This window comes from Rattus norvegicus, chromosome 8 (genome assembly GCF_036323735.1).
Source record: "Rattus norvegicus strain BN/NHsdMcwi chromosome 8, GRCr8, whole genome shotgun sequence".
In the NCBI taxonomy this organism is placed as follows: Eukaryota; Metazoa; Chordata; class Mammalia; order Rodentia; family Muridae; genus Rattus; species Rattus norvegicus.
Genome location: NC_086026.1, coordinates 120039639 through 120065536, shown reverse-complemented (window position 1 = coordinate 120065536; position 25898 = coordinate 120039639). Strand labels below are relative to the sequence as shown.

At 44.8% G+C, this 25898-nt stretch overlaps 1 protein-coding gene across 51 annotated transcripts in view; it reads right to left on the bottom strand.

Moving 5' to 3' along the window:
• The window catches only part of Lrrfip2 (LRR binding FLII interacting protein 2), a 101363-nt gene that overhangs the window by 5734 nt on the left and 69731 nt on the right, over positions 1 to 25898 (bottom strand). For 15 of the 51 annotated variants that reach the window (XM_008766619.3, XM_063265276.1, XM_063265279.1 and 12 more), the window contains 7 exons: positions 25356 to 25427; positions 17007 to 17177; positions 12253 to 12345; positions 10005 to 10097; positions 4692 to 4793; positions 4335 to 4467; positions 2731 to 2780 (listed from right to left, as the gene is read on the bottom strand). In XM_008766619.3, the coding sequence (XP_008764841.1) occupies positions 2731 to 2780; positions 4335 to 4467; positions 4692 to 4793; positions 10005 to 10097; positions 12253 to 12345; positions 17007 to 17177; positions 25356 to 25427 (714 nt within the window). The remainder of the gene's footprint in view (positions 1 to 2730; positions 2781 to 4334; positions 4468 to 4691; positions 4794 to 10004; positions 10098 to 12252; positions 12346 to 17006; positions 17178 to 25355; positions 25428 to 25898) is intronic. The other 36 variants (XM_063265281.1, XM_063265291.1, XM_008766623.3 and 33 more) reach the window with 7 other exon arrangements.

Sequence of the window (25898 nt, the reverse complement as noted above, 5' to 3'; positions counted from 1 at the left end):
GTCTCATTAAAGTAAGAATTTTCATGGGCAGTTAGGACGTTTGTAGTTTTTTGAGGCCTTTAAATAATTGGAAGCACAGTGGCTGGCTAACCCCGGTGGCCTCAACTCTGCTGCCAGGGATGAAACGGGGGCTGAGCGCTAGCTTTGCCGCTGCCCAGTGGGAAGGGCAGGCCTCCCAGGCACCTCCTCCCTTTGTGCACACATGGGGTTGCCTTGAGAGAGTCTGGTTATCATCCCACCATTTCTATCACACCTTAAAAGGGGCATCCCCCTCTTCTTCAGCACTCATCTCAAAGGCTCTGCTCCTGCCGCAGCCTAATCTCACAGTACACCTCTCACCTCAGAACTCTCAGAGTCCTGCCATTCCTGTAGCCCCACTAAGTGCTGCTACTTATGTCTTCACAGCCTCCTACCTCAGCCTGGAAATGCAGCAGTGCTCTCAGGCTTCCCTTGCTGTTGCGGGTCTAGCCTAGACTCACTCCCCGAAGTCTGTTCTTAACCTCATCTGTATCTAACTGGTATCGAAGTCCCTAAAGTACACCTTTACTGGTGTGCTGTGCTGTCATGTTAGCTCCTGACTTGCACTCCCAAATTACTGCCATCTTAAGACTTTGGGATTCCAATGTACACCCAGAATAGTGGCATGCTCCCATAATGCACCCCAGTTTCTGAATGCCCGCCCTTCAAGGATCCTGCCATCTCTCTTTCCCTTGGTCATACAACTGACTTCAATAGACAGCCATACTCCCTAGACTATTTAGTTCCTATGACTGCTCATCTTCCAGTTCATTTTCTCTAAGCCGAACCCTAACATCCTCAGCCATATTCACTTCCAGTCATTATCTATCTTCTTCCCCCCTCCTCCCCCCGGAGCTGAGGACCAAACCCAGGGCCAGCGCTCTACCACTGAGCTAAATCCCCAACCCTATCTTCTTTCAACTATACCTGATCTCTACTTAGAGGTCCTCTCAACACTGGCCATCCAGCGTAACTTATAGGTCCAACATGACCACCATGGTCTTAGATATCCACCACATCCTTTGCCCTGGTTAAGTCTAACTCTTTCTTGACTACATGCCTATATTAAACAGCTAGAGAAATACATAACAAATGTGTTCACAGAAACTTTTCAGATACAAACACAGCTTCTAAATTTTTTTTTCTTTTTTTTTTCCGGAGCTAGGGACCGAACCCAGGGCCTTGCGCTTCCTAGGCAAGCGCTCTACCACTGAGCTAAATCCCCAACCCCACAGCTTCTAAATTCTATTGTTTGACCTCTTCTACTAAGGCCTTCCAGGGCATGAATTTTTCAGATAGACCCACAACAATCTGTTCATCTACATTTCCCACATACCATAAATAATATATTAAACCCTAGAGTAGCACTCACCATTCATTCCTTTACTGACTGAATAGGAGTCAAGGGAAAAGCAAATAAAGTCACTCAAGTTTTTCAAACTCAGAACTAGGAGTTTCTAGAATCTACAAGGGCTACTATGATGCTTGAAATTACTGAACACATCAACTGAGATTTTAAGATACTAGAGCAAAAGATAAAAGGACAGAAGGGGAAAGCAAAAACATGACCTATGAGAGATCAAATCTCAAAGTGCGCACATGGGTGCGCACACGCACACACATGCACACACGCACACACACGCACACACACGCACACACACACACACACACACGTACATACAAAAGGCAGAAAACATCTCTGTGGAGTCGGTTCTCACCTTCTGTCTTCCGTGGGTTTTAGGCACTATACTCGGTGATCTGGCTTGCACAACATGTACTTTACTTACTGAGCCAGCTCACAGGCCTAGGCCTTTGAGGTTATGGGAATTTTTAACAGTGCATGTGGTCTTTCTGAGGAAACCACTGGAATACACACCAACAAAAGAGTGAAGGAAAGAGGAAGGTGGGAAGACTGAGAAAAGAGCACCCACCCACAGCACAGACATGAGTCTCCTGAAGGGAGACCACACCAGGAGTGAAGCAGCCTCTAAGGTCCAGGATGGGTTAAGTCAGAGAAGCTCAAGCTGGAACCCTGGCGTGTATCAGAAAAACCCTAAGTGGGCTTAAACTACAAGCTAACTTTGTAATAAACACAAGAAAGTAGGCAGACTGCACGAGAAGAGAAGCCAGCTCAAATATAGGGTGGCTGCCTGTGGAGCCACCATTCAGAGTTCTGAAGATGCGCACAGACTGGCCTTTAAGAGGCTACAGGAACAGGAGCTGCACATGTATGACAGAGGCTTGCCTTCCACAGAGGAATGTCAATAGGTGATCCTTTAAGAACAGCATCATTCCGTCAGTGACCACACTGAGGGAGGCTGAAGCAGGGTGGAAGGCTGGGCAGGCTTTGTATGCATCCTGCACATTCTTTTTGAGACACAAACATGAATTAGCTTTTCCTCCTTTAAATGTCACTTGAGTAGCAAAGGTAGAAATATATTTCTAACCTTTTTTTTTTTTCAGTTTGTTATGTGTTTGTTTTCAAGACAGAATCTTACTACAGTTCTGACTGTCCTGGAACTCACTATGTAGACCAGGCTACCCTTGAACACACCGAGATCCACCTGCCTCTGCCTTCGGAGTGCTGAGATTAAAGACATGTCCCACTACTATACCCAGCTATTTCTAATTTCTAGTGAGCGGTTCTAACGTATGAGCATTTGATTGCCTGTCTTACATAAACCAATAGTTGCGGATGAGTGGACATCCTACCTGTGACAGGAGCTCGTCCTTTTCCTCAGCAAGCTTCCGCAGCCTCACATCTGGAACAGTGAATTGAACTGGTAAAGGTGCTCACAGTAGCCAACATCTAATAAATTACATTATTTACACTCTGAACATGAAAAGACACAAAGGCTTTCATTGCAACAGAACGAATATTCATGCTCCCAGCCAGTGAAAGTTCCAATTATCAAATAAAATATCTGTTCCCAGAGCACTGACTTCCTGCCTAGAGATAAACTGGGGTCCAGAGGAACCAGGTTTTGTTGATGTTGTTGTTGTTGTTGTTGTTGCTGCTGCTGCTGCTGCAAAACTGTGCAAGCTTTTCCCAGTTGTCTTCAGAGGGTCCCACTCTCGATAGGACCATGAAGCAAGAGTGGGACCCAGGACTGTGGAGTAAGGTACCAGTGAGCTAATGGCTAAGTGGGAGCAGGTGAGTGAGGAACTCTAGACCTCAAGGAGAAACAAAGAGCCTGGTGGATCAGAAAACCTGGAGTGGATGTTTAAACCCATGGTTAACTCACTAAGGAACACAAGAAAATCAAGCACACAGAACCTGGGCTCCAGCCTGGGGCAGATGCCCAGGGTAGCTTCTTCCTGGACAGGAACAGGCCCCATATGCTGAGGCAACACCACTAGTTCAGCTAAAGCAGCCGTTCACAGCTGGCCAACGAACCCATAATAAATAAGGTTGGCGTCAGTTCCAGTACCCAATGGAGGGCTGGCCCATTGTGGTCTTCAGCTCTATACAGTATCGGGCTGTAAACAGTATGAATGGGAACAACAAAACAGTAAACTGACTAAAAAGGTTTTTGTTTTGTTTTGTTTTGAATTTGAGTGGTTTTTAAGTGTGGGCTTTATAAATGACAACATCATGTTAAATGACAAAGGTAACCATGCCTGCGGGATCTTCCCTCCGGCTCACCAGCATCCTTTATCAAAGTGACCAACAATTAATTGTATTTCTAGAATTCTACCTGAGACAGTTTGCCTACTAACTTTAAAGTATGTCAGCCTATGTTGTTCTTAAGAGTGCCTCACAATCCCTTAAGAAAACTGTACACACAAAAGCAAGGTAAAGGAGAAAATATAAACTGATGACACACAGTGTCTGTCTGTGCTGTTTTTCTTCCCCTAGTGTGAGATTTATCGCAGGCAACATTTAAGTTGGGGGCCTTTGTAGCTTCCATCCCACCCTCCGGGGTTGCTCACAGCAGGAAGTCCCACTTCAGTCTGGTCTTCCCATTATCAATCTCTCGTTATGAAAAGTGGTGCACAGAGCTGCAGGGTCCCAGGATAAGCTTAGACTCAGTCCACGTGGGTCAGGCAGAGGCTAAGCACGTGCTGGGAGGCCCTGGCAGCCCAGCCCTGAACCACCCACAGGATGAGCACACGGGGTCTGCACAGAGTCTGTCTTAAGTACAAGGAGATGTGTATGAACCTGCAGTGTTTCTCTCATGAGGGTTTCTCTCACTGCAGGGTTCCCAAGATCCAGAATGTCTAAAGACAACGTGTCCAGATTCCTCCTTGGCACCCACCCTGACCCCAGATGGAAGTCGGATATCGACCAAGACTAAATAGCAAGTGTGTCTCACCTAGTGGCCCTTCTCCTGCTGACTCCAAGACCTGAGCAGCTTCCTGAGACACAGCAGTAATGGCTCCAACCACAGGCTCATGATTGACGTCGCCATTGGGAGTACTCTCTGGGATTATAACTAAGCCGTGCTTCTGTGGAGAAGAAAAAACGTGGTATCACAAATGATAACCCACACAGAGACTAAGGTCTCTCGCGGCATCTCTGCAGCAATGTTTGTTTGCCGAGGTAAAAGCGAGAATGAGTTATGTGTATACCTCTGTGGAGGAGCAGCTCAGCCAACCATCAAACCAAGGCTGTGGTTTATGGTGAGAAAAGAAATAAGGCCAGAGGAGGAAGAAGGTCCAGGCTGACATACCTCTGCTGTCTTCACCGTCTGCTGCAGGTCAGCCAGCTCCTCTCTGAGCACATCTCGCTCATTCCTGAGGCAGGCAATGTGTTCTTTCTGTTTCTCTAGGGCCTGGTTTTAGGCAGGGTAGCAAGGGCAAAAACAGCATAGAAAAAGAGCAAGAGAAAGGTGACTAATCCAATAAGCAGGAAGGCCTACAAGCAGGAGGTTAGAAGCATGAAAACAGCAGGCAGGCAGTGGGAACAGCCTGTGTGCACAGCTGCGGAAGAGTTTAAAAAGAGGAGCGCATGCACGATCTTGGCAAGACCTGCTCATCACATGAAGACCATCTTTACACGCAAAAATGTCCTGCCTGACTTCCTCAGTATGTTATCATTTGGTAAACAACAAAAAACACACAACACATTTCCTTCATGCTAAACAAGAGAAATTTAATTAAGAATATGCCTGATTTGTAAAATGAAATTAGTTTGGGAAGAAAGGTGAGTCTGGATAAATTATTTTAAATACTGGCTGTCGGCTTGTTCTCCAAGTGTTAGAGCAAAGTACTCAGGTGTCACGTGACCCAAGACAGCTCATCTCCAAAGGGAGTCCCACAACCTGCTTATGTTATCTTAGTTATACACAGGCATGATTCCTTGTTTCCTGATGCACTGATAAAATGAGAAAAACAAAACACAAAATGAACACTGGCCCAGGTGGATAAGAGGTCAGGGGCTTCGGATTTGGCCTTGGGGACCTGACAGTGATCTATCCAGCACATCTGACAAACAGAAGCCTAGCAGCAGCAGCCACCTCGGAGGCACACTGGCCTTACTGCTTGCACTTGGCGAGTTACAGTTACAGAGTCTGGGAAAGGCAGAAGGGCAGGCAGCTCTGAACTGCGCTCAAACACCAGGATGAGAAAGAAAGAGTGCAGAGCCTGGCGGGAGCACTGTTTCTAAAATCCCTTCTAATGCCTATTTTTCCATGCATTCCATGTTTTATCTCATCACCAGGCCAAAAGTGGTCAACCGCTTAGTTACTGGTGGCTAGGAGGTGTTTCCTGGTTCTTGTAGCTGAACAGAAGGTCTCATACTGCCTAGGCTGGCCTTGAACTTGCTATGTAACCCTGGGCCTCCAGTGTCTCTACCCACAGTGGGATAACAGGCATGTGTCAATCAACATGCCTGGCTCTGACTGAATAATTTATAAAAAGCCCCCACAGTGCTAGTCTGAGCACCAGCACTGCGCCGCACTGACTGTGGCAGTGGGTAGCATGGCCTAGTGGTGATACTCCGCCTTTCTGCCCTCTGTGATCACTGCTCATCTCCCTGCCCAAAGTTATAGTAGCCTCCAAGGGGAGAAGATGAATGCAGTTCCCTCTGGTTCTAAAGCCCTCGCATATGGTTTTATAGCACAGCCTAGAGAGGCTGCATTTTCTTCTTTCACGTTCATCCCGCATGATGCTGGGGAATCGTCCCTCAGACAAGCCCTTCCTTCCTTTTCACACTGCAGACTCTAACTCTTCCCATAAATGGTGGAAATTTACACATCTGCTCTATCTGCAGGTAGCTGTAGAGTGACCTGAGACTCTAGATTCTCAAGCCTTTAACACTTGCCGCTGCTGTTAACACCCTTAATGACCAATGGAACATTAGAACAGGCACAGGAACACTCCCTGTGTGAACCGTGTGGGTTACATGTGTGTTATAGGCACAGCAGTCACCTTGCCACAGGTTAGATGTGTGTCACAAAAGCACAGCATGCAATTGCGCTGTCATCGTGAAGTAGCCAAGGAGGCAGTCACTCCCATAATGCATTCATCAATAACAACACCGAACACAAGACCTCAGGAACAGACCAATCCCAAAAATCTCAGCAACACCAGCACGGGGCTTTTGTACCTCCTTCCACAATTACAGTACTGGGTTTTATTTTCCTGTTAGATTTTAGATTTTCCTCTTCCCATAATTACTGATAGGAAAATAAAATATATCCTGTATATTTGTTCGTTTCACCACAAAACTTGAAAGCTACTGAAACACCTTCTAATTGGGTCAGATGCGTTTGTTCTAGAACTTGCCTGACCGCATGCCCACCGCCCTGTGCCTGCAGGATCCGAGGACAGAGCTCATCTTTGCAGAGATCTACACAATTCTTTGTCAAAGAGCTAACATCTAATTTTAGCAACAAAAAGTCAACCAGAGACGTGGACCGGGCTGTAGTCGATGCAGCCGGTCAAATAGCTGTACTTATTGAAAATGACAATTAACTGTGGTCGGGTTGGCCAAGAGCTCAGAGGCCTCTCATGTGTACTCTTCTAGTCTGGGTGGGAGCCTGTGAGACCTGCAGGCGGCCGGTGCAGAGAGGACTGATGTCACCTGGGACCTGCTGGCCTGTTTGCTGGTTAAGTTATTACATTTTATTCTTGCACATGAAGCTACAGATGAGTGGTGCTCTGGGAGCTGAAGCAAATGAAAAGGAAGCGAGACATCTGGACTCTGCCTGGTCTACACAGACTCTGTATCAAAAAAAAAAATAATAATAATAAAATTAAAAATCCACATCTAGAGATACAGCTCAGTAGTAGAGGAGTGAATGCCTAGGTTCCATTCCTAGGACTGTGAGAGCAGATGACATAAGAGCTCCAGACAGGAAAGTAACAAGTGTTGCTGAGGAAAGGAGGAAGCCCATGCTTGCTCGCTGTCCAAGGGAAGTGGAAGCGCAGAACGGCCAGTCCTCAAAAACATTAAGTAGAATAACTAAGTGGCTTGGCAGCTCCAACTTTGGGGATGCTCCCAAAATAACTGAAAGCAGGGCATCAAGACATGTCTGCACTGCATGTCCACAGCGGGCACGGTGGGCGCTGCTGCCCAGGGGCAGTAACAGATGACCTCATACACATGATGGGGAACCACTCAGTCTCCAACAGTAAGAACATTTGCTGGGTACGTGTGAAGGAGCCTGGAACCCCAGCACTAAGAAGGAAATGGGGAGGCAGCCTGAACTACATAGTAAGATCACACACACAGAGGGGAGGGGAGAGGGGAAAAGGAGAGAGGAGAGGGGGTAGAGAGAGACAGAGAGACAGAGAGGTTGATTCATTAATTCTCTCTCTCTCTCTCTCTCTCTCTCTCTCTCTCTCTCTCTCTCACACACACACACACACACACACACACACACACGCACAGAGGGGAGAGGGAGAGAGGAGGAGAGAGGAGGGAAGGGGAGAGAGACAGACAGAGAGACAGAGAGAGAGAGTCATTAATTCTCACACACAACTGCAGTGCTGATGAAGCGTAAGGATCTTATGCCATCCATGGACAAGGGCTACATGAGAGCACCTTGATGAGGAGCCTGAGTAGTTAACTTGGAGACATGGTGGAGCGGTGGTGGCAGGAGTGAGGCAGTGGCATGGCTAATGGGAACAGGCCGTAAGCTGAGAAGAGGGACCAGTGTGCACCAACATGTCCCATGGTCACTGTTTGTGATTGGCACAATGTAAAGAAAAGCCAAGGGAGGATAACTACTGGTACAACTGGATAAACTTCAAGTTATGCTGAATGGGGAAAAAGCCTATGTCCAAAAATGTTACACACCATATGTTTCTATTTCTACAGCGTTCTGAAAATGGCAAATTACACAGTGGCTCTCAGGACTGGCAGGCAGTGGTAAAGGGGTATCTATAAAAAGGACAAATGGAAGTGGCTCCATCTTCACTGTACCAGACATGTCCTGGCTGTGACACTGTACTACAGCTCTGCACGATGTGGCACTTGTGAGCAAAGGGTACACAGGGATATCTTGGTATCATTTCTTACACTTGAACATGAATCTTAATTTTCCTCAATATAAAAACATTTACTTTTTCAAAAAAGCATTTATTACTGTGTGTATTCTGTGTGAGCTGACACACACACCAGAGGTCAGAGGAGCACTTTGGAATCTTCCTTCCTCCCACCTTCTGGTAGGTTCTGCAGACCAGCGCCAAGGCATCGCACTTGTCAGACAGCACTTTAACCCCTGAGCTATCTCAGCAGCCTGTCAAGGTTTACTCTTTAAAACTTCATTATATCTTATAGAAAGTTTCAATAAAGCCTCAGACAATTAAGAGCAACGTGATGTCTACCTTAACACCAGCGTGTACGTTTCTTTCTTTTCTCCTACTTTTCTTTTTGAGACAGGTCATGCTATGTAGCTCTTGCTATATAGACCAGGCTAGCCTTGAGTTCATGAGATCCTGCCTGCCTCTTCTTCCAAGGGCTAGGACCGAAGGTGTGCGCCACTACAGCAGCATTGGCATGTCTTTTTAGTCAGAAAACAAGGACTGTTTTAGTGAGCGCTTTTATGGGAGTGTAGTTTTGCTCTAACTAGTCAGCTTCTGTTCCAAGGCAATCAGGTTAAAACACTAAGAAAATCCTCTGAATGAGAAGCCCTGGGCCTCCTGACCCGTGAGATGGCCATCCCGGACACTGTGTGCATTTGAAACTTTTTCTCTACAAACCGCATGCTGTGCACCCACCCCACACATCACTTCACTCTCTCTACTCTGTGCACCAACCCCACATATCACTTCACTTTCCCAAGGAAAAGCATTTATAAATAAAGTAATTCACAATTGCAATGTCCCTTGGGAAGATTTTCTAGGTTTTGATGGAATTTTGGACACTTGCTAACTTAAGCTTCAAAAAATTATATAAAAGTATCTTATGTTCTTTAAGTTTCTAGCCTATGGAGCTAGGTATGTTACTAATTCTGCCATCCTGCAGCGTGCTGGGCTTGTACCCGCAGCACCACACAAACAGCAGTGAGGAGGTTTTCCTCCCCGGCCCCACTGGGCGTGCAGGGCTATAATTAGACTGGTGTCACAGTTTGGCAGCCCTATGATCCCACATTCCTATCCATTTCCATAATTAAAACTGATTTGTAATCCCTTCCTATTTTATTCACCAACAATTTATAAGCTAACATCTCCCCTCCACCCCCCCCATCTTCTTTTTCAATCCATATTTTATAATGTAAGCAGATCTAACTGCCCACGGAATGTGAATTAGATGCCTGTGGTTGCTGTGGGCTAAGGGTCCTTATTCTATGGGGAAGGAAGAGCACTTCTTCTAAAGGTTTCTATTTGTAGGCTTCACAAGCATGGAGTCTGGAAAGCGGAGTCCTCTCTAGGCACGCTACCAGGGATCCCTGGGGAGGCTATTCTCTGTCCTCTGTCTATCCATACTGTGTAGGCATGTGACAATAGAAGGATGGCTTTTTGGCAAGCTCTGAGCTAAATTCTCTTGGTCTGTCCCTCAGGAATGAGCTCCTCCTAAGCCCCGCCTCCTCTCATACCCCAATTGTTTTATCTTTCCAGAGCAGGGTCTCCTGAAGGTCAAACACCTCTTTTGTCATGGTGTCTACTTTCTGCTGGAGGCGCTGATTCTCCTGAAGAAGAGGGGAAGAAAATAATAAAAGCAGAAAGAAAAAAAAGCAAGGGAGTTAGAAGGAGGAAAACAGAAGAAGGCAGGAGGATTCTAACAGAAGCGGGGAAGTCTATGATCCACAGAGAAGGGAACGGGGACATCCACTGTCTCCTGGCTGACCCTCAACAGTCAGCGAGGGAGGACAGCAGGCTGCAGCCAAGCATGTGCTGTGTGTGCACAGGCTCTGGGTCTGATCCCAAGCACCCCAAGAAAAGAGTGCAGGGCAAATGTCAAAAGAGTATCAGAACAACTGTTCCAACCACGGAGCTGTGGCAGCCATCCAGCCAGTCTTCATTCCTATGCGCACTCCTGCACTCATCCTGTGATAACTGCCCTTCTACCCAAACGGAGCCACTTACATTTGCAGAAGGAAACTTGTGTTTGCTTAGGAACAAATAATCCTTTACCAGAAAGGAAACTGTAGCTTTTGGAAAAAAAAAAAAAAAAGGGACAGACATAACAGCCTGATCATTTTGACTTCTTTTGGCAAAAACTGAAATATCAAGAATATCATAAAGTATAAAAGAAACATTAGTTTTTATAAAGTTGGTATTTTAACACTTCGCCATTCTCAAACAAGTCTTCTGGTGAGTAATGATGTCCTAGTTAGCACTAACATGGTCCAGAATCCCCCGGGGCAAAGTCTCAGGTGAGTAGAATCATCTTTATAGTCTGTAGGCATATCTGTGAGAGACTGTCTTGGCTGCTAACTGATGTGAAGGGGCCCAGTCTACTGGCGGGCAGGCAGTCCGGGCTCTATAAGGACACTGTAATGAGGAGTCAGCTTCGGCCAGTGAGCTGGCCAGCTAGCACACCGCATGCATGCCCCATGCTTCACGGCGCACTTCCTGGGTTGTGAGTGAGTTCCCTGGTTGGAGATGATGCTGTGTGGAACAGCAAACAGTCCTGCCGTCAGGTTCCTGCCTTGCATTCCTGCCCTGACTTCCCTCAGTGATGGACTGTGTCTGAAAACGCACAATGAATAAACCCTCTCCTCCTCCCCTAAGTTGCGTTTAGCCATCACTGCAACAAAAAGGCAACCATTGCAATTGCTTATCCCAGACCTCTTCCCATGTCTCCCTCTGTGCTGCCCATCAGTGAACAGCGATATCGCCCCTACTCACACGCTCTCCACTTGACTATGCAGATCGTAATTCTCGAGACCTAGAGGCATTACATGTGATACTCGGGTTCAGTTGTTCATGATCAACAGATCAAAAGATGGGAACTGAGAACACAAAAAGACTAAGGCATCCAAAATCTGTATCTAGCACCCTGGGCTTGTTTGCCAAGGAATTCGTGACAAATGTCAAAAATCGAAACTTACTATCTCTCACACGAATTCTTAACAAAAACCAAATCACGTAAGCACAGGGGGAGGGCGGTGGATGAATGCCTTGAACACGTGCTGTGTCCTGCCCTCCTTTCACAGGGACGCTGAAGTGCTGTGGCCCAGCGGTCCTCCACTGCGGGAGCCTGAGTCCCGGTAGTGTAAGTTAAAGATCTTGACAACTCCCTCCTTTTCTTCAGCCACCTCAAGTGTACCAGCCTGAGTGAAGGTTAAAATTCTCACTCAAGAATCATGTCCTATAGCATGGTACACACTAGGATCCACAGAATATGTGACTCCATCCATAATGCTTCCCTTTCCAACTTCCTATGATAACCTTCAGGAAAAAGTGCTTACAAATAAGGAGATTGGCCAAAGCTCCGACCTTTGAAGGGAGGATTTTATAGAGCTGGTAAGCATTCACTTCCTATGCTTGCCTTCATATTTCACTTTCAAAAAAATTTGAGAAAGCCAATGTTAACACAAGTAAACTTTATAGCAGCAGTTCTCAAAGTGTATGTCATAACCCCTTTAGGAGACAAACAACCTGTTCACAGGTCACCTAAGACAATCCAAAAACACAGATAATTACATTGCTATTCAACAGTAGCAAAATTATAGTCCTGAAGTAGCATCAGAAATAATGTCATGGTTGGAGGTCATCATGCCCCAACATTAGGAAAGCTGCGAACACTGCCCTACAGGACTGTAATAGTCTCCCAACAAACACCACCATCTATCCAAGTCATTTTTCAAAGTCGAGCTTTTCCACGGTTGAAGCACGTACCTCGATGAGCTCGTCCCTCTGCCGAAGGCCCTCTTTCAGTTCATCCATCTTATGCTGCAGCACACTGCACATATGTTTCTGCCGTTCCAACTCCTGTCATTAAGAAAACGCTGCTGTTAGAGCCAAGGGACAGACACAAAGCTGAATGTGTGCAATTTAACACAGAGGTCCCTCCCATGTGACTCCCAGAATCATGGCTAGAGAGCTGACTTGCATGAAAACGCTCAAACTCTAAATCTCCATCTTGTATGACGGAGGAAGAAAAGGACCAAAAGGGACAGCAAAAGGAGGGACGTCTTTAAAGTGAGTGACTAGAGGAGGGATTCCAATCTGCACAAACAAGAGAGGGAAGGCGGGGCAAGAGACTCATTGTTAGAAGAGCAGAGGATGCCAGAGTAAAGATGACAAGGACGAGCTGCCCAGGAATCGTCCTTTCTGTTCAGAGACACGTACTTACTGCCCTTTCCATCTGAGGAAGTCCTAAAATAAGAGAATGACAACGACACACTGACAACAGGAAAGCCCAGCAAACAAGAAGGGAGCAGTTCCGACATGACACATGCTCACGGGAAGAGAAACACAGTAGCTCTGTGTCATCACGCATGGCTTTGCAGGGTGACTTCTGGGCAGCAAACACTGCAAACACCATGGATGGGCACAACGGGGTAACTGCAGCAGGAAAATCAGCGAAGATTTGTGAGCTACAAGCAGGGCAGCAGTTACTGTGCTGCTCTTCTCTGAGGGAGGAGCACAGACGGATGTGTCTCCATCTCTCTCGAATGCTGTGTCTCCATCTCTCTCGAATGCTGTGTCTCTCTTTTTAATCAAGATTGGCTGACATATCTTCTTGACTTATGAAAGGAAAGACGGATCACTAAATGTCAGAAGAATTCTCCAGGGCTGGAGAGATGGCTCAGCAGGTAAGAGCACTTGTTGCCCTTGCGGAAGGCCTGCGTTTGATTCCCAGCACCCATGTGGTGGCCCACAGTCGTCTCTAAGTGTAGTTCCAGAAGATCTCAATCCTTCTGACCTATACAAGCACCAGGCATACACATGGTGCACACATAGACAAAACAAAATGAATAAACTTTTTAAAAAAATAGAAATAAAATAAAAAGAATTTCCCCTAATAAAGAGAAAAATGAGGATGAAAGACATAAAATTTAAATTCATGTCCTTTGACTTCAGATCGACCTATCTTTACACAGGTCAGAGTTCAATTTAAAGTGTAGCTCCAGGTAGAAGAACAATCCGTGACCTGGCAAGTGAAGACTAGTGGGGTGAAATGTGGCGGGGGACAGTGTCCAGCCTTGTGAAAGAAGGAATCTTACGCTGAGTGCTGTAAGCCAGAATTTGACTGATGAAGGCAGGATGGTAACTGCCACCCTTGAAAATGACTAAAATGGTAACTTTATTGTGGTACGTCTTTACCATAAAAGTTTTTAAAAACTTCTATTTCAAGTAACTTTTTAAAAACAGTATTTTGGTCATGCATAGCCTACTGTCCCAAAGTAAAGGCCAAGTCAAGCACTGTGACTGCTTCCTACACTGCACCAGTGTTACCGTGGTCCTGCTTTTCTGAGTGACATGGAATAAAGCAGTAAGAATTAGGGCAAAGAGGATGGGGTACAGCAGAGACCGATACCATCCCTACAGTCATGCAGATAAACTTGAGCCATCACAGCACAGCGTATCTTTTCATACAAACAAGAGCCCACATACATATTTTGACTGAAGGGCAATGAAGTGATTAACCGATATAGTCCTGCAAAAGTAATAAAGACTGAAAGATAAGCAATTTCAAAAGAAACACCAAAGCCCATGAAAAGATACTTAAACCCAGTAGCTTTCTCAGAGAAATGCAAATCAGAGTTACATCCACTAGCTGGCCAGACAGAAGGCTAAACACTAGCAAACAGGGGAGAGAATATTGGTGGAAAACACTGCCAGCAACGCTGGCTGAAATGCTGACACTGTTCTGGAAACTGCCAAATGACTCAGCACCCACTCCTAAGTCATCAGACAAGGGAAAGCAATGTCCACACCAACGCCACAGAGATGCTCACGCCAGCATTTCTCACCAAAGGCCAAAGGGAAAAACAGCCCAAATATCAATGTTGCTGGATCTCCCACTACAAGTAGCTACCCTAAAGACGGAACATTAACGTGTCACAAAGAAATGAAGCAGTTATATGCATGCCCCAACATGGCTGACTGAGGGCTGCTACAGTAAGTGGAAGATGACAGTCGTGAGATAGTTCTTTCAGGACTCAGATATCACAGTCTACAACGAGGAAATCTACACACACAGAAGCTCAGTAGTGACTGGGGCTGGGGGTCAGGCACAGGAAGCTGGTGGGTAAAGAACAGTCAGCTTCTCCTGGAGAGAGCGTCGGTATCTGCTGGGTGTGACAGACGCACCTTACGTGAATATGCTAAGCTCCACTGAGTCAGACTTTACACGGGACGTCTACAGGACTTGAATCATGTTTGAGTTTTTATGTGTATAGGTGTTTTGCCTGCATGTACGACTGTGCGTCGCTTGCTTGCCTAGTAACTGTGAAAGCCAGAAAAGGTTTCAGATTCCCTGGAGCCAGATCTAAGCTCTAAACATCCAGCTACAGCACAAAAAGACAGCCAGCAACCTGGGCTCCGTAGAAAGAAAGGACCATGCCACTTTGAAGCGGGCTTGCAAAAAGGGCTCCAGTTACATTTAGTGACATCTCTAAACCTGACAGCCTCTTCACAGGAACTAAAGAGGACAGGGAGGTGCCCCCCCAAAAAAAAGACACTGTGGGCATGAGGGGAAAAAAAGGTTTTAATAGTAGCAAGCTCTTAGGACACAATCAAATTTCCTCAAATCTGAACTGTACCGGGGAGAGGTGGAAAGGAAAGCATTAGCTAAGAGGCTCAATACAGCAACCAATTTCAAGGTGTGGGGCTCCCCTGGATCCTGGGAGGCTACAGCTGGGAGAGGGCTGACTGGGGCAGGGTAGGGACAATACAAGGTCTCAGGGTCTCACAGGACAGTCCCAGCTGGCCCAGAATGTACTACTAGACTAGGCTGGTCTCAGACCCCAGAGTATCCTCTTGACTGACTCCTCCATACTGGGACCAAAGATGTGTGCCACCACAGCCGCCTCTGCTTCTGCTTTGTTTTGAGAAAGGGTCTCAGCGTAATCCTGGAGGCTATAAATCCATTATCCTCCTGCCTCAGCTTCTCAGATGCTAGGATTATGTGCACAATCATGGCTAGCTTCTGATTTCTTTCTAAGCATAAAAAAGGAAAACTGGGTATGGCACTTTGAAACTACTATAATTTTGATATAGAGGAATTGATATTAATCTTTCAAATGTGAACTGGTCTTTTGTATGAGCGTGTGTGTGCATGCATGTGGTGTCAGACATGCAAGGGTGGAGGCTGAGGCGTAAGCCAGGGTTTTATCCTATCACCTTTCTTATTAAGGCAGAGAGTCTCCTGTGGAAGCCAGAGCTCACGGCTTTGCCTCCCTATCCTTCTCCAGGATCCTGACCCTGCCTGTGCCTCCTAGAGTTACAGGTGGGCTGCCATGCCACGATGTTTACGTGGGCACTGAGGATCCAAACTCCTGTCCTTAAGTTTATATGAGGAGTGCGTTATCTGCTCAGCCACCTCCAGCCCTGAAATGTCTTTTAATATACTTCTTAAAGGGAGAACATGCTGTCTGACAAGTTTAATTATTAAAATAGATGCCTAGAATTTGCTTTAAGTACAGAGGGGTTGAGAAGGATGGGGCTGAGCTAACTATGGGTTGATGGCAACAAGAGGAAGCAGATGGACTCATTAGATTCTCAACATTCTTTTTCTGTGCTTAGAATCAATATAAATCATAAAGGCTTGTTTTCATTTTATGTGTCTGCGTGAATATCTACATGCGTGTATATGTACCGTGTGTATGCTGGAACCTGCAGAGGCCAGAGTGTGGGTCAGACCCTGTGGAGCTGGAGTTACAGGCAGTTAAGAGCCACCTGACATGGGCGCTGGCTACTGAACCTGAGGCCCTCGAAGAACAGCAAGTGTAGCCCCCGAGCCATCTCTTAATAATGGCCCCTTAATAACATGCTTTCACCTGTCAATAAGCTAGTTCCTTATTAAAGTATTATGACACCATGACCATGGAAGCTCATCAAGTGCTGTATAACCAGTCGCCTGCCTTTGTGATGTACAATTCAGATGGTGTTTCCCACAACTCATCAGCACCAACTCCAACACTGTTTTCTCTTTATTTCTAGATTGGCAATACAGCAGTAACTAATTTCTAACAATAATACCCAGAATAACTTATTCTCTACTAAGAAACCAACTTTAAAATGTCCAGCCCAGTTGTCTATGCTGCAGCCGCCTGAGGGCAGATGTGACACTTTGGCCGGTGGCTTTTATTCTCCAGCTATGTATGACTTCTTAGGACACACCTGACTCACATCTTCACACTGCTGCTAAGTAAGCCTGTCTCACTGAGGGCTTCAAAGTTCTGTCACTCTGTTTTCAATGGAGACAAAGAAGCAACTCAACATCATTTTCACAGTTGAAAGAATATTGGAGTTCCTGATCTAGTTTTTAAAAACCTAAAGAAGTCTAGACGTTTTCCTTCAAAACAGGACACCACCGCCTGATTTCTCAGACCTCTCCATTCTGACTGCAGCTTCCCACCGACCCATCCCCTTTACAGTGGGCTCTGATGTCTGCCCAGAGTGGTGTCGAGGTGAACGGCTACCTTTGATTTCTCTTCGTTTTCTCTATAGAACTCTGCCATCTGCTCCTCCTGCTCCTCGATGACGTCCTTGAGGGTGTCCACCTGGTAGATCAGATTGTTCTTCTCGTTGTCTAGTTGTGCATTGGACACCATGGCTTTCTTGTACTTCTCTTCTACTTCAGACAAAGACTCCTAAATAACAAAATACCATCAGCCTGACATCTACGACACGGTGGCTGCCCATGAGTGACACACAGCAGTGCGGGCTGGCACATACACAGAAGCATTCCACACAACGCAAGCGGGCTGGGCACTCCTAGCTCAGCAGCGTGCACATGTAACAGAGAGAGAAGACACTAATGCCTCTCTGAGAAGTGTTCTCTTTGCATGCCATGAACACAACATCAAGCAACAAAGAAAAGGTGTGCAGAAAACACTTGTTTTTAAGAAACAGAAAATGTAGAACAAATATTTTCAAAAGTTTCTCTTGTAGTTTTTTTTTTGATTTTTTAAATTTACTGGTTATTTATTTACATTTATGGTATAATGTTATCCCCCTTCCCAATTTCCCCTCCACAAACCCCCTATCCCATCCTCCCTCCCCTCTGCTTCTATGGGGGTGCTTCCCCCAACCATCAACCCATCCCGCCTCACTGCCCTAGTATTCCCCTACGCTGGGACATCAAGTCTTCACAGGACCAAAGGCCCTCCTCCCATTGATGCCAGTCTTTAACAAGCAAATGTCTGGTGATCCAAACACAGCAGTTTGAAAGAACACACCCTCTCTCTGCATAACCACACACATCCCTGAATTTTGCCACTTTTGGGTTTCTGTTATCAGTATTTCCTCAGTGTGCATAACTCTAATGTAAATGGGAATGGACATTTTTCCTAGCAATTATCCATCTTCGAGTCAAATTAAATAAATTCAAAAATCACTTAAGAGCTATTGCACAGGGTCTGAAATTTTATATAATTCTAAAGCTTTTACCTAAGATATTTGTATACATATTTTAAAACAGTAAGTAACGTGATAACTGCAATTGCACACTGACTTATTAAAAGGTAAAAAGAAGGGGTTGGGGATTTAGCTCAGTGGTAGAGCGCTTGCCTAACAAGCACAAGGCCCTGGGTTTGGTCCCCAGCTCTGAAAAAAAGGAAAAAAAAAAAAAGGTAAAAAGAAAAACTAAAAAATTTAGAAAAGCAACTAGTTTTATAGATCTTTTTTGTTTTGTTTTGTTTTGTTTTGTTTTTAATGATACAATGTTTAACAAACCAAAATCAGTAAAACAGGCTTAGGACACTGTAATGAGAATTCTGGAATTTTGGTTTCTTTTAAAAGCACAGAAATATAAGAATATTTTTTTTAATCCCAGGTATGGGATATGTGACTACTTCAGACTGTCCACAGCAGCTGACTATGATTTGCCCAGTGCTCTAGCATGGGTGTATTTTGCGAGCTGCAGATAGTTTCTGTGATTGTGTGACATTTGGAATTCTGGGGACTTTTCAGAACAAATGCCAGGGCCCTGAAAGGCAGTGTGGGTTGTTGGTTGGTTGGTTGTGTTTGAGGTTTGTTAAAGAATCATGAACGAAAAAGAAACAAGAAGTTAGATATCCTGAGACCTCTAACCAGCAGGAAGTAGTCTAATGATAACAGCTCCCCCTTTCTGACCCTTTCTGACTTTATTCTGGGATCTCTTTTCTTTCCACTCTATCCTTCTCTCTTAGCTAGTGTTAGGAGGTGGAAAGGGTGGAAGAAAGGACAACCCACAAAACAGCCAAAGACAGCTACAGGCCTCCCATTCTGAGCGTTTTGGTTTCCTTAAAAACCCAGTGATGTGACTACGCTTTTGTTTTAATCCCAGCTGTGTGAGATGTGGCGCTGCTCCAGTCAGTCCACAGCAGCTGACGAGGACTGTCTCCTACTCTACGAGGGGCATGGTTTTTGTCAGCAACAGATAGTTTAATTCTGAGGACTCTGGACAAATTCAGAACCCCAGAGGGTCTGTGTGACTGCTGCCACTGTACCCCTGCTGTTGGCTCATCCTGCAGCTATGTTTGCTAATTGCTGGACTCAAGGACTTCAACAATGAAGACTGGACTTGCCCCAGGAACTCAACACCATTAATCAATAGGACGTAGTCTAAAGAGGTCTATGCCCGCCCTGCCCTCCAACCTTTTCCTCTCCTACAAAGTGTTGGGGGGTTGTAAGGGATTGGGGTGGAATAAAAGTTGAAAGAGGAGAAGTATAAGAACCTAATAAAGTAGTAAACAAATTAGCCAGCAAGAACCCTTACATTTATAACCAGTGTTCAACAAAGGTGTCCGCAGAGTCCAAAGGGAAAACAATGGATGGTGCTGGAACAACCGCTGTGTAAAGAGTGAGACAGATGCCCAACACCACTCAAAGGTTAGCTCAGGATAACCAACCGTCTACACGCAAAGTAAACATGGAAATTCTGGATATACAGAGATAATGCTCAGCAGGACACACCCCACCGCAATCCCTAGCAAGCCCTTTCCTCCTGAAAGGAAGAAGGGTCGGGGAGGGTCTGGTGACACTGGGTCCCTTACACTGCTGACAGAGGGTAAGCGCCTACTCTGGAAACAGTCTGGCAGTTGCTCAGATGCCCAATGCTCTAACCAGCAATTCTATGTTTCACAAATCAGAACTAAATACAGGTATAATTCAAAATAGAATTGAAAACATTTAACTAAAAGCATATTTTATATTTTCAACTATAGGAAGGTCCAAATTTAATGATACCTATTTATATAATGCCAAATTCATCCAAGAGGCTAAGAGAAAAAACATCCTCGTCATTTTAGGATGACTCCATGTTTAACAGAATCCAAGGGTGCTCATAACTAAAACACATGGACAAAATACATAATGTAACTAGTCCATGTAAATTCTGTGCAGCATGGTTTCCTGTAAAATGCACATAACAGACTTCAGAAGTGGGGCTGGAGAGATGGCTCAGTGGTTAAGGATCCAAGTTTGATTTGTGGCGCCCACTACAGACAGCTCACAGCTACCTGTATCTCCAGTTCTAAGAGATCTGATGTCTTCTGAATTCTGGGAAACCACCCATGTATACAAACAAAAACAAAATATATTTCTAAAAAGACTTTTAAAGTGCCAAGGTGGAAAAATATTCTTATCTTACTTGAATAGCAATAGTCATTTTGAGTCAGTTTTATGAAAACACAAATTTTCAACCCTTTCCCAGATCCACTGAATACCAAACCTGGAGGTAGAGATTAGCAATTTACATTTTTAAGTAACTCCAGGGTGATTTTGGTGTACACCCACACTTTGAAGCCATAGTGTAAATGTTTCAAGCTTTGACTATCTATGCCTAGATATTCCTCAAATAAGCATTCATAACCACTGCCAAACCCTCTACTAGTACTTGGATTGGGAAGTATTGAATCCAGTATCTTCATTTTTTTATTGTTAGTTCACAGTATAAAATGGACACTTAATATACTGATTGTTTGTAGCTGATAAGATTCCTTCTCCTACTAGGAGATTAATTTTTTAAACAAAACAAAACCAAAGTTGAGGCACGCACTTATGTCAGACCTTACACGATGACGGACACTTGGTGCTTGTTCTCAGCATCTCCAATCCTACCGAGTTCACACAAACCACTGTGCAGGCTGAGGTGGTGACCGGCGCATGCTAAGGAATCGATTCAGCTAAACTGCTTGCCACCAAAATCTCAAGTCCCCTTAGAGCAATATAAACTTTCAGAGACTGGAAGAATGAGAGCTGCTCAGTTTGGGCTTGGCCCTTGGTGACGTGAAGCCTGAGCTGTCTTCATGTCTCAGAGCTGGGTTTGGTCTAGCTAAATGAAGATTTTGTGGGGCACGCTGGTAGTGGCCTAAGGGAAGTACCCAGCTGGGCCTCTCAGCTTGCACGAGGAATTTCTGAATTATACACTTTTATAAGCGTGTAGTGTTTTTTCTGTCTTGCTTACCCAAAGTTATCTGGGAAAGGCAGGTGCTCTTGCTGTGTTGCTCAGATTGGTCTTGGGCTCCGGTCATCTTCCTGTGTCAGCCTCCCACGTACCTGAGGCTTCCAGTGTGTGCCACAGAACCTGGTCCAAAGGTGGTTTTCTCTCTCCTCTCTCCTTTCTCTCTCCCCACTCCCTTGACCTCAGTTTATTTGTTTCTTTGTATTTAAGACAATGCTGGCTCTAAATTCCTGATCCTCCTGCCTCCACTTCCCAAGTGCTGGGTTTATAAGCATGAGGCATTATATATACTGTTATATATACTATGAGGGCTATTTTTGATAGTCAACTTGACTACATCTGGAATTAACTGAAACCCAAGCAGTTACGCCTGTAAGGGGTTTTTCTTGATTGGATCATTTAAGGTTAAAGACCCATAATAAGTCTGGCCCACACTGCCTAGTGGCAGCCTCTGTAAAGGACACTGAAGTGGGAGCTTTGTTCCTAAGGAGCCTGCTTGCCCTCAGTCTTACTGGGAGGTTCCATCCTTCCCTGCATTGCAGCTGTCTTCTTTGGGGTTCCTGCAAGTCCTGATGGCCAGTTGAGACACGCAGCCTCACAGACCTAACAACCGTTGGATTCCTGGACCCTCCCTAGGAAGACAGCCACTGTTGGGACCACTCATCAGACCACAGTCTGAAAGTCCCCTTAGTAGATCGTGTGTCTGTGTGTGCACCTGTGTGTGTATGTGTGCACCTGTGTGTGTGTGTGTGTACACATACATATGTATGTATGCACACATGTATTCATTCTATCAGTCATGTTTTCAAGAAAATTCCTAATACATATAGCAAGCCCAAAGCCTTTGATGCACAATAACTTATAATTTGTGGAGGAAAAAAATCAAATAATCAGTGATAACAAGGTTAGAGCAGGTCGAACAGTAAAAGCCAAATACAAGGCCCAACCAACTGTGTAAGGAAGCAACACTCTGCAGCTAAATACTCAGATAGGAGTCACCAGGTCAGCTGCAAATGCATTAGGCTTGAGGTTTCTTTACAGATTCAGGTAGGTCCTTGAGTGACGTCACATCTAACGCCTGAGACTACATGGCAGCTACTGAGCATTTTCCTGCTCTTCTCGTTGCTCTCCTGTAGACAATCCTCTGGGTGGGCAACTCCATCAGGGCAGGCACTAGTTACAACCCTCTTCACCTTACAGATGAGACCCACACAGAGACTGAAGGACTCAGGTAGGGCAGACAGTGGCTGTTGGGGAACATTGTCCTCTCAGGAGTTGCCATTAGCATCCTAATCAGAGCGGCCTGTTGGGGCTGCAGAGATGGCTCGGTGACTGAGGGACGACACTGCTCTTGAAATGGACCTGAGTTTAGTTCCTAGCACCCAGGTAAGGCAGCTCACAGTGGCACCTTTGGCCTCCACAGGCACACACACATTTACAGACACAAATACACTTAAAAAAAGGGGGGGGGGGGGTTGGGGATTTGGCTCAGTGGTAGAGCGCTTGCCTAGGAAGCGCAAGGCCCTGGGTTCGGTCCCCAGCTCTGAAAAAAAGAACCAAAAAAAAAAAAAAAAAAAAAAAAAAAGGCTGGGCCTGCTGATGTTCTCTCATAAGAAAACATGAAGAAGCTATTAGATTCTCACTTAAAGTGAACTCCCTCCCGTCTGCCGTGTCAGTAGCATGGAGTTCGGTCCAGATGCACAGGCTCTAGGGAAGTGCAGGGGTATTAGGCTGTGGAAGCTGGCCTGGAGGGCATCTGTGCGGGATGGGGAAGCCTAAAGCCTGCTGGGGGTGACTTTTTTGTGATATAACCCTTTGGGGCTCACCCATGTAGCTGCAAGTAAGCCCCAGGAGCTCGCCAGATCACCAAGAGAGGCTTGAGTGAAATCATTACTCTGTTCTATTACGGGTGCCCTTCTGACTTAGTAAATCAAATATACTAAGTGCGCCCAGAGACAGTTCATGTACCACTAGATTTTGAGGAAATGTTTAATAATTCTGAATGTTATCAATTAAAAAACTGCTCTTAAAAATACCTAAGCCAAAAACATGGTAAGATGTTATGGGAAGTAAAAATGAAACATTCCTTGCCCACTCTCCCTGCAGAGGCAGCAGTGCCCTGAATCAGGCTGTTTCCTTTCACATGTGTGCACAGGCACCCTCTAGCCTGTTTTACTATTTTTAACACTAACTATATACATGTATTTTGTTCCACGACTTGCTACTTTTTCAATGAAAAAGTTACTTTTCATGACAGGCTTATACTCGCTAGAATAAAATAGGTAAGTTATGTTCACTTATTTATCGCTATAATTCTGTATTAAGATTCAATACGTATGCTTAGTAGTTTTTAAATGGGTTTATTCCTTTACAGAACCATTAAAGATCTTTCACATCACTGATGCGTCTCGAACTCTGTTACTGTATTTTCTGAGCAGTACTACACACTATCAGTACACTCTGTGGCATGGGAGGGCGCTACTCTGCTCCTGATTAAAGGAAAGATGGCAGGGGCTGGGACAAACTCTCCACAAGTACAGAGTCCGCAGAGAACAATGTTCTCGGTAGTGAGGCACACCCTCTCTAATAGGATTCGCCAAAACACAATGGTCAGTCACCAACCAGATGATTTTACTGTTGTAACTTTTCTGCCAAAGAAATGAATCATTTCAAGGATAGCCAGAGCTCTGCGTTCTAGTTCAGTCACACGCTGATGTGGATTAAGAGAATGGGGTCTTACTGTTTAAATTTCAAACCATCAAATCAAATTTGTTGTTTTTTTTTTTCTTCAAGGAGTGTAATCACAGACAAAATATAAGTGAGATGTTTTAAATAAATAAACAATAACAAAACCCAGTTTGAAAGTCTGCCTCACTTGACTGCTGTCTGAATGTGCTGTTGTATACGGCATTAGAGAGTATATACCTAGAATACTGAACTTATACCCTAGGGCAAGGTATGAGTTATACCCTAAAGGGAGGACTAAACCCTAAGATTTAGAGCAGTAAAAGAAGTGGCCCATCAACTGCTGAGTTCTCCTGGTGTGTACTCACACCCTCATCTCATGCCCCCAAGAGTACGGATGGACTCTCATCCTTTTGGTCCTATGACTACACTGTGAATTCTGGACCATGCTACCTACATAAAAGGTTTGACTAGTTGTGGAGTTATTTCAGATTATGACAGGAAGGAGTGAGGAAGCCTTGCTTATGAGGCCTGTCTGGGGTGTGTGTGTGTGTGTGTGTGTGTGTGTGTGTGTGTGTGTGTGTGCACGTGTGCGCGCGCGCTGACTCTCGTTTTGGAATGCCTTGCATTCACTCTTACTGATGTTTGGCTTAAATATACAAACAAACAAAAATCCCTTTAGTTTCTCCATCCAGCTTGAACCTAATACTTAAAACATGGAGGAGGTGGGCATAATCAAATGCCTTTTGCAACCCAATGTCTCCCTGACACATTTACAGTGGCAAGTACAGACATACTTGTTGGGAATAGATAGCTATGCAAACTGACCTCCAAATTATTTTCTTTAAGGATTAGATCTCTTAAAAATTTTCAAATTACTTTTATTATTGTCTATATGCCACGGCACACATGTGGAGGGCAGAGGACAATCTGTGGGTGTCGGGTCACGTCTTCTACCATGTGCATTTCAGGGATCCAACTCAGGACATCAGGCTTGTTGCAAGCTACTTTACTCACTGAGACATCCTGCCATATCCAAATTCATTAAGACACTAAACATACTTAACCCACATACAGGCACGAAAATAACCAGTATGCATGCTTCAGGTCCCTTCTTCTCAAAGGGGCAGAACTTCCTCCTTCCACTTTAACCAGAATGGACTTGGTGACAGAACCAGACAATGTTACCACTGTACTGGGAAGAGCTGTCAGGTCCAGTTCTCAGTAAAAGGATCTTGGAATGTTTGCACGTGTTTGTCTAGTGTTTTATGGTTAAGACCTAAGAGACAGACAACTGAATATTTCACAAGTAGTAAAAACTGTAAGGAGCGGATCTGTCAGCACACAGCTACAATCCCAGCATCCAGGCCAAAGCAGGACGACCATAAGCTTAAGACCAGCCTGGGCTACACAGAGAGTCCCTGTCTCAAAACAAAAAAAAAAAAAAAAAAACAAAAAAAAAAAATACAAGTTACACTATCTTCTGCTCAGAAAACTTCCCCCCAAAACCCACAGTTAACATTTAAACATCAGCACAGACTGCAGGCTTCCCTTGACTGTGCTTTGCAGGTTAAGCACATGCGTGAAGGACAAACACTGTTAGTAAAGCTATGAGCAGTGGTTAATAGGACACTGGAACCCATTACCAACACTTGTGCTGTTAACAGAGCATGCGTGGGCTGCAGCAGGAGCCCTGTACCTTCAGTTCCTTAAGCCCCTGCATGTATCTCCCTTCTACATCATGTATCTGGTCCTTCAGGTCATAGATGTCCTGCAGGACACAGGAAGGGACCATCGTACAAATATATCCAAAGCTCAAAAGAATCAGATGAAGACACAACCTAGTTCATCTAAAACTAGCGAAGTTAAATATAAAAATACGAACATCCACCACTCTCAAACCACTGCAAGAGGCAAACCCTTCCAATGACAGTGGAGCTGGAGAAATTAGTGTCAGTACTTAATTGGTACTGACTTTTCTTAAAGACAGCATTAGAAAACAGAAGCCAGGATATAAATATATGTTTTTAAAATGTATATTAATTCTAACATTTTAAAATTAAGTTTTTAATTTAATAAAATCATAAATATTTTAGCATAATACTTCATTTGCAACTAATAAACTACATAGTAATTGGAAGCAAATTTTACTCTTCATTCATAAGTTTCAAAAAATGTAATACAGTATACACAAGAACTCAGTTACTTTTAAATTACGTAGGCAATAAGCACATTAATAGGG